The 16,295-nt window shown below is 47.6% G+C and overlaps 1 protein-coding gene across 1 annotated transcript in view; it reads right to left on the bottom strand.

The window, feature by feature from the left end:
* The window catches only part of LOC136573283 (uncharacterized), a 59,580-nt gene that overhangs the window by 18,320 nt on the left and 24,965 nt on the right, over window positions 1–16,295 (bottom strand). Inside the window, exon 4 of the mRNA XM_066574583.1 lies at window positions 14,385–14,456. Within this exon, the coding sequence (XP_066430680.1) occupies window positions 14,385–14,456 (72 nt within the window). The remainder of the gene's footprint in view (window positions 1–14,384; window positions 14,457–16,295) is intronic.

The raw sequence follows: 16,295 nt of genomic DNA, 5'->3' as shown, positions 1-16,295 counted from the left end.
GATGCCCAGGTTATACCAGCATGGTCCATATCACTATGTACAGAAGATGTATAACTTATACCAGCTGTACATATATAATCATATACAGGAGATACCCAGGTTATACCAGCATGCTCCATATCACTATATACAAAGAGATGTATAACCTATACCAGCTGTACATATATAATTATATACAGGAGATACCCAGGTTATACCAGCATGCTCCATATCACTATATACAGGAGACTAGCTGATATACCCCGAGTTAATTTGGTACTGGTGTTTATCTGGTGTTCACACAGAAAAGCTTATGAAGTCGTGGTTACTTTAGAGATATTGAGGAAAAAAAATATGTTCACCATTTTGCATAGTTCTCTGCGATACCCAGGAAACACCACGGGGAGGCAACCATGCGACGTATCCTTCATATAAAATGACATCAGGAAGTGAGAGAATTAGATTCCGTACGGAAAATTTTGACGCCAATTCTTTTGCGCTAGAATTGAATAATCGAGTTGGGACCCAATTACTTTTCCTATTCATGACATAATCAATGCCCGTGCCAAATTTCACGTTTCTATGACACCGGAAAGGGAAGAAATTACATTCCGTACGTAAAATTTGGATGCCAATTCTTTTGCGCATAGAATTGAACAATCGAGTTGGGACCCATTAACCTTTCCTATTTATGACATAATCAATGCTCGTGCCAAATTTCACGTTTCTATGACATTGGGAAGTGACAGATTTAGATTATGTACGTAAAATTTCGACGCCAATTCTTTTGCGCTAGAATTGAATAATCGAGTTGGGACCCAATTACTTTTCCTATTTTGGAGATAATCTATGCTTGTGCCAAAATTCATGTTTCTACGATATCGGGAAGTTGGAGAACTTTTGGCGAGTCAGTCAGTGAGTCAGTGAGTCAGTCAGTGAGTCAGTCAGTCAGTGAGTCAGTGAGGGCTTTCAGCTTTATATATATAGATGTATAACCTATACCAGCTGTACATATATAATTATATACAGGAGATACCCAGGTTATACCAGAATGCTCCACATCAGTGTATACTGGAGATGTATAACTTATACCAGCTGTACATATATAATTATATACAGGAGATGCCCAGGTTATACCAGAATGCTCCACATCAGTGTATACTGGAGATGTATAACTTATACCAGCTGTACATATATAATTATATAGAGGAGATGCCCAGGTTATACCAGCATGCTCCATATCATTATATACAGGAGATGTATAACTTATACCAGCTGTACATATATAATTATATACAGGAGATACCCAGGTTATACCAGCATGCTCCATATCACTATATACAAAGAGATGTATAACCTATACCAGCTGTACATATATAATTATATACAGGAGATACCCAGGTTTTACCAGCATGCTCCATATCACTATATAGAGGAGACTAGCTGATATACCCCGAGTTAATTTGGTACTGGTGTTTATCTGGTGTTCACACAGAAAATCTTATGAAGTCGTGGTTACTTTAGAGATACTGAGGAAAAACATATGTTCACCATTTTGCATAGTTCTCTGCGATACCCAGGAAACACCACGTGGAGGCAACCATGCGACGTTTCCTTCATATAAAATGACATCAGGAAGTGAGAGAATTAGATTCCGTACGGAAAATTTTGACGCCAATTCTTTTGCGCATAGAATTGAATAATCCAGTTGGGACCCATTAACTTTTCCTATTTATGACATAATCAATGCTTGTGCCAAATTTCACGTTTCTATGACACCGGAAAGTGAAAAAATTACATTCCGTACGTAAAATTTCGACGCCAATTCTTTTGCGCATAGAATTGAATAATCGAGTTGGGACCCATTAGCTTTTCCTCTTTATGACATAATCAATGCTCATGCCAAATTTCCCCTTTCTATGACACCGGAAAGGGAAGAAATTACATTCCGTACGTAAAATTTCGACGCCAATTCTTTTGCGCATAGAATTGAATAATCGAGTTGGGACCCATTAGCTTTTCCTATTTATGGCATAATCAATGCTCCTGCCAAATTTCCCATTTCTATGACACCGGAAAGGGAAGAAATTACATTCCGTACGTAAAATTTGGACGCTAATTCTTTTGCGCATAGAATTGAATAATCAAGTTGGGACCTATTAACTTTTCCTATTTATGTCATATTCAATGCCCGTGCCAAATTTCCCGTTTCTATGACATTGGGAAGTGACAGATTTAGATTATGTACGTAAAATTTCGACGCCAATTCTTTTGCGCTAGAATTGAATAATCGAGTTGTGACCTATTAGCTTTTCCTATTTTGGAGATAATCTATGCTTGTGCCAAAATTCATGTTTCTACGATATCGGGAAGTTGGAGAACTTTTGGCGAGTCAGTCAGTGAGTCAGTGAGTCAGTGAGTCAGTCAGTGAGTCAGTCAGTCAGTGAGTCAGTGAGGGCTTTCAGCTTTATATATACAGATGTATAACCTATACCAGCTGTACATATATAATTATATACAGGAGATACCCAGGTTATACCAGCATGCTCCACATCAGTGTATACTGGAGATGTATAACTTATACCAGCTGTACATATATAATTATATACAGGAGATACCCAGGTTATACCAGCATGGTCCATATCACTATGTACAGAAGATGTATAACTTATACCAGCTGTACATATATAATTATATACAGGAGATACCCAGGTTATACCAGAATGCTCCACATCAGTGTATACTGGAGATGTATAACTTATACCAGCTGTACATATATAATTATATACAGGAGATACCCAGGTTATACCAGCATGGTCCATATCACTATATACAGGAGATGTATAACTTATACCAGCTGTACATATATAATCATATACAGGAGATACCCAGGTTATACCAGCATGCTCCATATCACTATATACAAATAAATAAATATATATGTATAGCTGGTATAACCTGGGTATATATTGTATATTTGAACACTTTACACACAATTGAAAAACGCATCAGAAACCTGCATGCAGTTTAAAATCCGCCTGTACTGCTTGAATCCCCGTGCGGTTTATAATAGTGCATGCGGTTTTGGGATGTGATTTTAATTGTGGTTCAAAAATGCAACAAAATCCGTGCACACAGCGTTAGGCCGGCTGCACACAACTGGGCCGGATTCTGCATGCGTGAGCCCGCAGCGGGATCCAAGGCTGTGCCCCGCTGGCATCTGCGCGGACCTGTAATTTCTTTCTTTTTTCTGTACTGCGGATGGTCCACAAGGGGAGCCGTCAGACCTGCACAGTACAGTTTTTTTTAAATCCCTGACTTGCCAGCGCCGTCGCTAGGCGATAACGCGGGTGCCAATGGCTTCTCCGCAATGTCAGGGCGGCGGGTCGCACGGCTTGCATTAGGTTCAATGGAGGCCGTCTGTGCAGAATCTGCACTAAAATAGAGTATGCTGTGAGGTTTCCTCCGTGAGCGGAAAACTGCAATTAATGTCCATAGCATGCTAGGGGCGGTACATGCGGCGGCATCCGGAGCCCGCTCCATATTCCGCAATGCAAATCTAGCCGTGTGCAACCGGCCTTAGGCTAATTTCATACAGGTGAGTCTGATATTGGGCCGTAAAACTATGCCAGCGTGTGCTGTGAGGGGTTTTGTGTTACAACCAGCTTGCATCACATCAGACTTTTTTTGCATCGCATGAAAACATAACACACACACAAAAAATTAAAGATTGCCCGTGCGTGTGATCGCATTCCAAACAATGGGGTCATATGTCTGAGCGATTTGTACGTGTTGCAATGCACAAATCTTGTGTGATTTTCGCGGCCGTGTGAAAGCAGCCTAAGACGTTACCAGGAAATGAGCTATATCGAGAAGGCTTACGCCAAGGGGCTGCATCATGTATGTAAATTAGCCCGGTTAAGGCCGCCTGCAGACGAGCGGGTTGAATTCTCGCCGTGGGACCCGACCCGAGCGCCTGCAGGGACAAGCGCGTACTCACCCGCGCCTAGCGGCCCCGGCTCTTTCATGTGCCGGCTGCCGGGCAGCCGGCGCATGCGCAGATCGGAGCCGGCGGCCGGGTGAGTCTGCGAGCCCCGCACAGAAATAGAACATGCCGCGGTTTGTTTGCAGCGAGAGATTTCGCGCGGCCAAACTGCGGCCGCCTGCATAGGATTGCGTTTGTTAACGCAATCCTATGCAGGCTTCCAGCGGCGGAAATCCCGCCGCAGGATTTCCGCCGGTCTGCAGGCGGCCTTAGGTATAGGTACGGGTACAGGTGGAGGGGGGGGGGGGGGGGGCAACTGAACTTTCGTACCCGGGCCCCAGAGCCACAGTATTAAAACACTGTTTTGGTTTAAATTGGCCTTTATTAGAGATGAGCGAGCACCAAAATGCTCGGGTGCTCGTTACTCGGGACGAACTTTTCGCGATGCTCGAGGGTTCGTTTCGAGTAACGAACCCCATTGAAGTCAATGGGCGACCCGAGCATTTTTGTATATCGCCGATGCTCGCTAAGGTTTTCATGTGTTAAAATCTGGGCAATTCAAGAAAGTGATGGGAACGACACAGCAACGGATAGGGCAGGCGAGGGGCTACATGTTGGGCTGCATCTCAAGTTCCCAGGTCCCACTATTAAGCCACAATACCGGCAAGAGTGGGGCCCCCTCCCAACAACTTTTACTTCTGAAAAGCCCTCATTAGCAATGCATACCTTAGCTAAGCACCACACTACCTCCAACAAAGCACAATCACTGCCTGCATGACACTCCGCTGCCACTTCTCCTGGGTTACATGCTGCCCAACCCCCCACCCCCTGCACGACGCAGTGTCCACAGCGCACACCAAACTCTCCCTGCGCAGCCTTCAGCTGCCCTCATGCCACACCACACTCATGTCTATTTATAAGTGCGTCTGCCATGAGGAGGAACCGCAGGCACACACTGCAGAGGGTTGGCACGGCTAGGCAGCGACCCTCCTTAAAAGGGGCGGGGCGATAGCCCACAATGCTGTACAGAAGCAATGAGAAATAGAATCCTGTGCCACCGCCATCAGGAGCTGCACACGTGGGCATAGCAATGGGGAACCTATGTGCCACACACTATTCATTCTGTCAAGGTGTCTGCATGCCCCAGTCAGACTGGTAATATGTATATTAACAGTAACCGCGTTGGTGGTAATGTGGTGGTGACTGCGGACCTAGTAGCACGGTTGTATTTTGTTGGTTTTCGGAATGTGGCCAGGATTAAGTTGGCCGTGGCGGGGGATGTTTTTGAGGCACTACGTGTCCTCTCCACGTGTCCGTGGTTATATGCACCTTAACAGTAACCGCGTTGGTGGTAATGTGGTGGTGACTGCGGACCTAGTAGCGCAGTTGTATTTTGTTGGTTTTCGGAATGTGGCCAGGATTAAGTGGGCCGTGGCGGGGGGGGTGGTGGGGGGGCTCTCTTGTTGTGTCGGTAAAGGTGAAATTCTTGGACTGCCACCAGACGAACCAATGCAAAGGCATTTGCCAAGAATGTTTTCATTGTTGGAGGAGGAGGGGGATGTTTTTGAGGCACTACGTGTCCTCTCCACGTGTCCGTGGTTATATGCACCTTAACAGTAACCGCGTTGGTGGGAAATGGCCTCGCCGCCATCATGTCTTTGTGAAGCCTCTGTTTCCACACCCCAGAGACATACCATTAGCAGCGGTATAGGCAGAGCCCATAATTCGTAACATTTCAGCCGTAGCATTAGGACAGGCCCCACTAACATATCACTAGCAGCATTATAGGGGGAGCACAGTATTAGTTCCATTTCAGTAATAGTAGCACTCAAGACAGGCCCCAGTAACAATTCCGAAGCAGCAGTATAGTGGGAGCGCAGTCTTCGTTCCATTTCAGTAATAGTAGCACTCAAGACAGGCCCCAGTAACAATTCCGAAGCAGCAGTATAGTGGGAGCGCAGTCTTCGTTCCATTTCAGTAATAGTAGCACTCAAGACAGGCCCCAGTAACAATTCCGAAGCAGCAGTATAGGAGGAGCATAGTCTAAGTTCCATTTAAGTAATAGTAGCAGCCTACACAGGCCCCAGGAACAATTCCGAAGCAGCAGTATAGTGGGAGCGCAGTCTCAGTTCCATTTCAGTAGCTGCAGTATAGCCAAGGCCTAAGTTACATTTATGTAGCTAAAGTGTAGGCCAACCCCACACACCTTTCTGTACCATGAGTGCAGGCGAAGAACATAGAAATTGCTATGATTACACTGTAGGTGAGGGTCCAAAAAAATTGGTGTACCAACAGTACTAATGTACCTCAGTAAAAATTGGCCATGCCCAACCAAGATGGCAGGTGAAACCCATTAATCGCTTTGGTTAATGTGGCTTAAGTGGTAACTAGGCCTGGAGGCAGCCCAGTTTAACGAAAAATTGTTTCAAGTTAAAGTTCCAACGCTTTTAAGAGCATTGAAACGTATAAAAAATTTTTAGAAAAATTATATGAGTGAGCCTTGTGGCCCTAAGAAAAATTGCCCGTTCAGCGTGATTACGTGAGGTTTCAGGAGGAGGAGCAGGAGGAGGAGGAGGAATATTAGACACAGATTGATGAAGCAGAAATGTCCCCGTTTTTGATGGTGATAGAGAACGTAGCTTCCATCCGCGGGTGCAGCCTACGTATTGCTTAGGTATCGCTGCTGTCCGCTGGTGGAGAAGAGAAGTCTGGGGAAATCCAGGCTTTGTTCATCTTGATGAGTGTTAGCCTGTCGGCACTGTCGGTTGACAGGCGGGTACGCTTATCTGTGATGATTTCCCCAGCCGCACTAAACACCCTCTCCAACAAGACGCTAGCCGCAGGACAAGCAAGCACCTCCAGGGCATACAGCGCTAGTTCAGGCCACGTGTCCAGCTTCAACACCCAGTAGTTGTAGGTGGCAGAGGAGTCACGGAGGACGGTCGTGCGATCGGCTACGTACTCCCTCACCATCCTTTTACAGTGCTCCCGCCGACTCAGCCTTGACTGGGGAGCGGTGACACAGTCTTGCTGGGGAGCCATAAAGCTGTCCAGGCCCTTAAAGACTGTTGCACTGCCTGGGCTGTACATGCTGCTCGATCTACGCACCTCCCCTGCTACCTGGCCCTCGGAACTGCGCCTTCTGCCACTAGCGCTGTCGGATGGGAATTTTACCATCAGCTTGTCCGCCAGGGTCCTGTGGTATAGCAACACTCTTGAACCCCTTTCCTCTTCGGGAATGAGTGGGAAGGTTCTCCTTATAGCGTGGGTCGAGCAGTGTTTACACCCAGTAATCCGTAGTGGCCAGAATGCGTGTAACGCGAGGGTCACGAGAAAGGCATCCTAACATGAAGTCAGCCATGTGTGCCAGGGTACCTGTACGCAACACATGGCTGTCCGCACTAGGAAGATCACTTTCAGGATCCTCCTCCTCCTCCTCCTCCTCCTCCTCAGGCCATACATGCTGAAAGGATGACAGGCAAGCAGCATGGGTACCGTCAGCAGTGGGCCAAGCTGTCTCTTCCCCCTCCTCCTCATCCTCCTCATGCTCCTCCTCCTCCTCCTGAACGCGCTGAGATATAGATAGGAGGGTGCTCTGACTATCCAGCGACATACTGTCTTCCCCCGGCTCTATTTCCGAGCGCAAAGCGGCTGCCTTTATGGTTTGCAGGGAACTTCTCAAGATGCATAGCAGAGGAATGGTGACGCTAATGATTGCAGCATCGCCGCTCACCACCTGGGTAGACTGCTCAAAGTTTCGAAGGACCTGGCAGATGTCTGCCAACCAGGCCCACTCTTCTGAAAAGAATTGAGGAGGCTGACTCCCACTGCGCCGCCCATGTTGGAGTTGGTATTCCACTATAGCTCTACGCTGCTCATAGAGCCTGGCCAACATGTGGAGCGTAGAGTTCCACCGTGTGGGCACGTCGCACAGCAGTCGGTGCACTGGCAGATTAAAGCGATGTTGCAGTGTCCGCAGGGTGGCAGCGTCCGTGTGGGACTTGCGGAAATGTGCGCAGAGCCGGCGCACCTTTACGAGCAGGTCTGACAAGCGTGGGTAGCTTTTCAGAAAGCGCTGAACCACCAAATTAAAGACGTGGGCCAGGCATGGCACGTGCGTGAGGCTGCCGAGCTGCAGAGCCGCCACCAGGTTACGGCCGTTGTCACACACGACCATGCCCGGTTGGAGGCTCAGCGGCGCAAGCCAGCGGTCGGTCTGCTCTGTCAGACCCTGCAGCAGTTCGTGGGCCATGTGCCTCTTATCTCCTAAGCTGAGTAGTTTCAGCACGGCCTGCTGACGCTTGCCCACCGCTGTGCTGCCACGCCGCGCGACACCGACTGCTGGCGACGTGCTGCTGCTGCTGACACATCTTGATTGCGAGACAGAGGTTGCGGAGGAGGAGGAGGGTGCTTTAGTGGAGGAAGCATACACCGCCGCAGATACCAGCACCGAGCTGGGGCCCGCAATTCTGGGGGTGGGTAGGACGTGAGCGGTCCCAGGCTCTGACTCTGTACCAGCCTCCACTAAATTCACCCAATGTGCCGTCAGGGAGATGTAGTGGCCCTGCCCGCCTGTGCTTGTCCACGTGTCCGTTGTTAAGTGGACCTTGGCAGTAACCGCGTTGGTGAGGGCGCGTACAATGTTGCGGGAGACGTGGTCATGCAGGGCTGGGACGGCACATCGGGAAAAGTAGTGGCGACTGGGAACTGAGTAGCGCGGGGCCGCCGCCTTCATCATACTTTTGAAGGACTCCATTTCCACAACCCTATACAGCAGCATCTCAAGGCTGATAAATTTGGCTATGTGGACGGTTAACGCTTGAGCGTGCGGGTGCTTGGCGGCGTACTTGCGCTTGCGCTCAAACACTTGCGCTAGCGACGGCTGGACGGTGCGGTGCGAGACATTGGTGGATGGGGCCGAGGACAGCGGAGGTGAGGGTGTGGGTGCAGGCCAGGAGACGGTAGTGCCTGTGTCCTCAGAGCGGGGTTGGATCTCAGTGGCAGGTTGGGGCACAAGGGGAGAGGCAGCGGTGTAAAACGGAGGCGGTGAACGGCCTTCGTCCCACCTTGTGGGGTGCTTGGCCATCATATGTCTGTGCATGCTGGTGGTGGTGAGGCTGTTGGTGGTGGCTCCCCGGCTGATCTTGGTGCGACAAAGGTTGCACACCACTGTTCGTCGGTCGTCAGGCGTCTCTGTGAAAAACTGCCAGACCTTAGAGCACCTCGGCCTCTGCAGGGTGGCATGGCGCGAGGGTGTGCTTTGGGAAACACTTGGTGGATTATTTGGTCTGGCCCTGCCTCTACCCCTGGACACCGCACTGCCTCTTCCAACCTGCCCTGCTGCTGCCCGTGCCTCCCCCTCTGAAGACCTGTCCTGTGTAGGCGTTGGACACCAGGTGGGGTCAGTCACCTCATCGTCCTGCTGCTCTTCCTCCGAATCCTCTGTGCGCTCCTCCCTCGGACTTACTGCCCTTACTACTACCTCACTGCCAGACAACTGTGTCTCATCGTCATCGTCCTCCTCACCCACTGAAAGGTCTTGAGACAGTTGCCGGAAGTCCCCAGCCTCATCCCCCGGACCCCGGGAACTTTCCAATGGTTGGGCATCAGTGACGATAAACTCCTCTGGTGGGAGAGGAACCACTGCTGCCCAATCTGAGCAGGGGCCCGAGAACAGTTCCTGGGAGTCTGCCCGCTCCTGAGCATGTGTCATTGTAGTGGAGTGAGGAGGCTGGGAGGAAGGAGGAGTAGCAGCCAGAGGATTTGGATTTGCAGCACTGGACGGCGCAGAACTGTGGGTGGATGATAGCTTGCTCGAAGCACTTTCTGCCATCCACGACAGGACCTGCTCACACTGCTCATTTTCTAATAAAGGTCTCCCGCGTGGACCCATTAATTGGGCGATGAATGTGGGGACGCCAGAAACGTGCCTCTCTCCTAATCGCGCAGCAGTCGGCTGCGATACACCTTGATCAGGAGCTCGCCCTGTGCCCACACCCTCACTTGGGCCTACGCGTCCTCGGCCACGTCCACGTCCACGTCCTCTAGGCTTACCCCTACCCCTCAGCATGCTGTATTACCAGTGATTTCCCAGGCAGGAAATAAATTGGCGCAAGCCTGCAGGACCAATAGAATGTTTCCCTTTTTGGGAAACGGAGGGCCCACTGACTATATTCAATCAATAATATATGTCTTCTGGCCCTGCCTACACAATTCTGTCCCTGTAGTATTACTGCAGGGCGCAATGCTCTGCACAGCCGATTTTGAAAAGAAAAAAAAATGCAACACTGCTAACAGCAGCCTCCACAGTACTGCACACGGATAGATGTGGCCCTAAGAAGGACCGTTGGGGTTCTTGAAGCCTACACTCACTCCTAACACTCTCCCTGCCTAACCACCACTTCTGTCCCTGGACTATTAATGCAAGGCGCAATGCTCTGCAGACTGCCGATTTTGAAAAAAAAAAAAATTTGTGCAACACTGCTAACAGCACCCTTCACAGTACTGCACACGGATAGATGTGGCCCTGAGAAGGACCGTTGGGGTTCTTGAAGCCTACACTAACTCCTAACACTCTCCCTATAGCAGCTCCGGCACCAACAGCACTTTCCCTCAGCTAACTCACAAGACATCTGAGGCGAGCCGCGGGAGGGGCCGACTTTTATACTCGGGTGACATCTGATCGCCCCAGCCACTCACAGCAGGGGGGTGGTATAGGGCTTGAACGTCACAGGGGGAAGTTGTAATGCCTTCCCTGTCTTTCAATTGGCCAGAAAAGCGTGCTAACGTCTCAGAGAGGAAACTGAAAGTAACCGGAACATCGCGTGGTGCTCATTACGAGTAACGAGCATCTCGAACACCCTAATATTCGCACGAATATCAAGCTCGGACGAGTACGTTCGCTCATCTCTAGCCTTTATCAATAAGAAAGTCTGAAATAATGAATGAGAACAAACCAAAAAAAAGGGAAAAAATATATAAAAAAAACAAAAAAAAACAGAATCCAAGAAAAAAATATCTTAAAAACATATACATAGTATCATGCAGAAGGAATACGATCGCAGACAAAATATGACTATATAGCCCACTGTTATCAAGAGATAATCCATCAGCAGCCCTAACTAGAACTCTCTAATAGCTCCAGTGCCAGCTATATTATAGTATGGCCGGCTGCACACGGCATTATTTGCACTGCGGAATCAGGAGTGAGCGTCCGCCTGCAGATTCCGCAGCAAATACTTTCCAAGTGCTTTTTCCGGCCCACGAGCAGAAATCAAAGAGAAAAAAAAATATTGGCAGCATGCTGTACAGTGCATGCTCGAAGTCAATGGAAGCCGTCCGACCCGCAGCCCAACTGAAATTAACATTGCGCACAGTTTGCAGATTCCGCGTCATCGCCTAGCGCCGGCATGGGCAAATCTCTACTGCACATGACCGATGGTGAGCCATCAGGACAATAGGCAGCACAGATAAGAAAAGACAGGCGGTGGGTCAGCGGCCGGGCACAGGGTATATAATGTATAATAACTGCAGACGTCTTAATGAGCCCAGCTACAGCTTTATAATTACTAGAATAACCAAAAGACTGAATCCAAAACTGGGAACTAATCCGTATGAATAAGCGACGATAAAAGGCACCGCTGCCAAACATCCCCCCTTCAGTCTCATTGTAGCAGGGATTTGCACTGGTCAGCTTTTAGCTTTTCTTATTTGTACGGATTTAGTTGCCTTTTTTTCAATTCGGTCTTTTGGTCATTTAGTATTCGGTATTTCTTATGAGGTTCACTTAATTTAAAATGCAAAATAGGAGGTGGGGCTTGCGAATTAAGGAGTAGGGCACATTCCACACAAATGCTACATCCTGGATTCTGACACCCACTAGGCACAAAATTCACCCCAAAAATCACCCCCAGTGAGAAAATAGGGAAAAAAAGAGGCCAAGCTAAGCAGCAGACGGCCGTGGAGGGTTATCCAGGTGGCATTGAGCAATTTCTCAGCATTCCTTCACCCAGCGCCCAGTCATCTAAGATGGCACCGCTGCGCACCTCCCCGAACCCTCCGCACAGCGGGGAGAAGGAGGGGCATGGCAGAACCCCCGCCTCCAGTCCCAGCATCGCAGCACCCGATGGCAAGATGAGGCAGGACAGAGGAGGAGAGATCTCACAGCGCCAAGCACCAGAGCACCCTGCAAGCAGGACTCACCATGGAATCTCCCTCCCCCTCGGGAAGCCACAAGCATTTACAAGGATTTACCAGCAGGTTTCCTGAGACACCAGAGGGAACCCCAGGAGAGAAAAGCTCTGACAATTGAAGGTGTTGCAAAGTGCCGGCTCTCCAGTACATCACGAAACAATGAAAGAGCCCACCGTCAACTGGATGAAACAGAGTGCTGAAAAAGAAAGGAACCATCAAACTGAGTAGAAAGGGAGATCATCCCCAGCGCCACTACACCAGCCCTTAGAGCCCAAACACCCGCTTCATCCCCAAGAAGCTCAACGGGCCCTTCTCTGAGGGACTGATGGGACTCACATCAGAGCAACGCCCACCAAAAGTGAGATTGATTCTCTATTTCAATTATTCGAAACGTCACACCAACAGGCGCTAGCACTTATCCAAAAGGACGTGTGACAAGTGGGCCGAAGAATAGATTCAGTCAAGGAAACACAGGAACAGATGTCCACACAGCCTAAAGCTCACAGTCAAGTCATACAGGCCCATTATCCCTTTCAACTTTTGGCAAAAAAAAATAAAAAATCTATTTTCCACGTCAGTGCGGGATTGACCGGCGTCCCACGTGTCCCACGCCATGAACTCCGGACCTCAATGTCTTGGAAGGTAGGCAATACTATAAAAGAAAGATATGTTTATGTGTGTGTCATGCTTGAAAAAGTTGTTTATAAGAACGCCGAAACGCGTTGCAATTTTACTAAATGTTCGTTTTGCACTATTATTAGAATAAATATATTTAGTTAAATATTGAGGAAACCTGACAGTTTCCTTGTTTTGGACCCGGGGATCCTTGGAAAGAGCGCGGAAGGAGATTTTTCTGTTCTATTCACTTTAAAAAAGACATAGACAAACTGGAGCAAGTTCAGAGAAGAGTTACCCAGATGGTGAGCGGTCTGCAAATCATGTCCTATGAGGAACGGTTAAAGGATCTGGGAATGTTTAGCCGAAGAGAAGGCTGAGAGGAGACTTAATAGCGGTCTACAAATATCTGAAGGGCTGTCACAGTGCAGAGGGATCAGCCCTATTCTCATCTGCACAAGGAAAGACTAGAAGCAATGGGATGAAACTGAAAGGGAGGAGACACAGATTAGATATTAGACAGTGAGGGTGATCAATGAGTGGAACAGGTTACCACGGGAGGTGGGGAGTTCTCCTTCAATGGAAGTGTTCAGACAAAGGCTGGACAGACATCTGTCTGGGATGATTACATGAATCCTGCTCTGAGCAGGGGGTTGGACCCGATGACCATGGAGGTCCCTTCCAAGTTTACCATTCTACTGAAGTGTATATTAGACCTCATTCAACTGATGAGATGGAAGCCAATTGTTCTCAATGCATCCTTCTTTTCAGCCCTCATCACATTGACTTCAACCCATCCCTTTTTTGAATAGGACGTTTTATGTTTTTCTATCCATTGTTGTGTACATTGAAGTCAGTGGATGATGGATGAAAACCAGATGAAGTGGATGAAGACGGATGTTGCATCTTTGTACGGTACAGTATGTCACAAACAATATAATAGATGATGCTGGATAATACCATAGCAATAAAACAATAGGATCTGTTCTGTCAATATGGATAGATCAGTGATCCCCTTAAGGGGATCAATTATCAGATTTATCCATAAGGGGATCCCTTATCAGATCTCTCAACAATTGCATCTGTCAGTAATGCAATGCATCATTAGGTCTGTTACAATGGAATCTTTCATCAGATGGGTCAGTAATAGGATCCGTCATCAGATCTATTAGATGAGTTCCGGAGGTTTAAAAGCAAACATTAGAAACAGGCTAAAGGCCCTTCAGTTTTAGTCTACCACCTGGAGTTCTGTCTGAGTCCCGCTTTTAGGGAATAGCAAGTTTCCAGCATTTGTGCTACAGAGAATACGGTGGTTGGGTATTAGTGAACTGACTATTCTCTGCAGCACAAATACCAGAAACTAATGGAAACCTGCCGAAACTGAGACCTTGTTGATCCCCATCTCAGCAATGGAAGTCTACGGCTCCATCCTGAGGTTCTGCTGTCCGACTCCTATTTTCATGGATTCAGGCTTATCTTGGATGGAGCCCTGGGACGTAAAATAAAGCAAAATGTAACTGGCACAAAGCCGGATAGATGTGAACTGAGCCTTATATGTGGGACGTTTATTATGGGTCATCAAAATCAGATCAAATTTATAAATGTTTCTCACCCAAAAGGAGAGTAAAAACGCGATGCAAACAAGACGACCGCTCTTCAGAAAACTTTTTCTTGTGCTTTTTGACTGAAAAAGAGTAGAGAATACATATTCTGTAACGTGGAATTAAAAACTCTGCCTTTACTTTACATTTGAGAGAAACTCCAACATACTTCAAGGTGTTTTCCCAACCCAATTGAAGCGCTCTCTTCCTGCCATTCTACCACAGTGCAATCTGCTAGCTGAAGCCAGTATTGCAGGATGTCTCTCACCGGAGAGGCTCCGACAGCAGAGCAGCCAGCAATGTACAATAAGAATACCCTGCTGGATGTCTTCATACATCAGAGCTGTACAGGTTTCAATCAGAATGTCGGAAGACATTCAACACTGGATTGTAAAGGGTTAATATGTATTCCGTATTTAGAGGATTACATTGCTATAAATGTTTGACCCCTGTAGCTTCACGGAAGCAGAAGAACAGAGGAGAGGACCGGAGAGTTGGCCAAATGTTCATTTCCTACCATGGTTTATTCTGTTCTTCCTATAACTGTCATGGACTATTATGTGGAGTGACAGACCGCTCCCCAGGTCGCTCCTTTCCTCTGTTCTAGGTTTCAATCTCAGCAGACAATTATTTATTACTTACCATTATAACGGTTTTTACACTACTCAGTAGTACATGTGCATGCATTACATTTTGTTAGACGTGTTATAAAGGTAAACTTCCCCACCTTCCAGAGGCCTCCATTCCCTGTACAATCTCTGTAAATGTTCAGAACTATCACAGTCTAATTAATATATAACAGCAAACGGAAGACAGGAGGGGAGAGGAGGGGGATGCAGCTGAAACTTCTGTGTCAGTGTTTTGATGGGAGGGAAGAGGAGACATCTGATTGGTTAGAGCACTGTCTACGACTCTGACATCACACCAGGAAATACCCGCCCACTGAGCAGGTATAGCGACTTGGCGTTTCCCATAGTTTTACTGGGTATCACCAGTCTGCCATTGTGAAAATTATGGGAATAGAGATTGTAGGCCTTGGTTATTCTCACGACTCCCCTCTATATTGTTGCGGGTCGTATGTTGCAGTTTAATATGTCTGTCAGTACATTTTATCATCTAACATAGCAGACGATTTGAAGAGGTCTCGGCAGGGAGACCCCCACCACTCTCAGATGAATGGGCTGCATCATTTTTCATAGCAACAAGCCCCATTTTTGGCCTTTGTAGATGAGGGGTGGGATGATGTGTAATAATACAACTGGTAGGCATGATGGGGTTATCCACTACTTGCAAGATATAAGACAATAGTAAGGAAATGTGAGACACTCACCCAAACAGAGAAGCATCCACCAAATACCCAAGATTACTGCAACGGGAGCATCCAGAAAGAAGCAAATGGCCAGCAATTCTGAGAGGAGGGACAGCATTATACTTCACAGAGTTACAGAAGGTAAGTTCACAGGGTCACCAAAATGGTGCAAATGTGGTGAAATGTTTCACGTTCACTTCAGAATTAGTAATTCGTTTTGAGGTAGAAGGTGAAACAAGAAAGTAGCAATATTTTGATCGTTTATCGCCCCGTTGGAGAGAGTTGGAAGAAGAGGAAGCGAAGAAAAGGCACTTTGTAGAGTGCCGGACAACCAAAGAAACCGTGAATCTACCCACCTGTTGTGTTGTGTATGAGTTGAAGATCATTTTAATAATTCTACCACACGTTGTGTGGGTCGCACTGTGGGTTGACTTAATGTTACATACACTGAATGACCTCTTTATTAGAGCCCCTGACCCTCTCACTATTGGATCTTACCTATGTGGAAATCCTCCCTATGACCCCGCAGTGCAGTATAAAGTCACGTGACAAGTTTTCCGTGGATCAGTTTTAGTGTGAATCCACATTAGATGGGAAAATCCAGTGATCGGAG

The sequence above is a fragment of the Eleutherodactylus coqui genome, chromosome 7 (genome assembly GCF_035609145.1).
Source record: "Eleutherodactylus coqui strain aEleCoq1 chromosome 7, aEleCoq1.hap1, whole genome shotgun sequence".
NCBI classification, from domain to species: Eukaryota; Metazoa; Chordata; class Amphibia; order Anura; family Eleutherodactylidae; genus Eleutherodactylus; species Eleutherodactylus coqui.
This window is presented reverse-complemented; position numbering and strand designations above follow the sequence as displayed.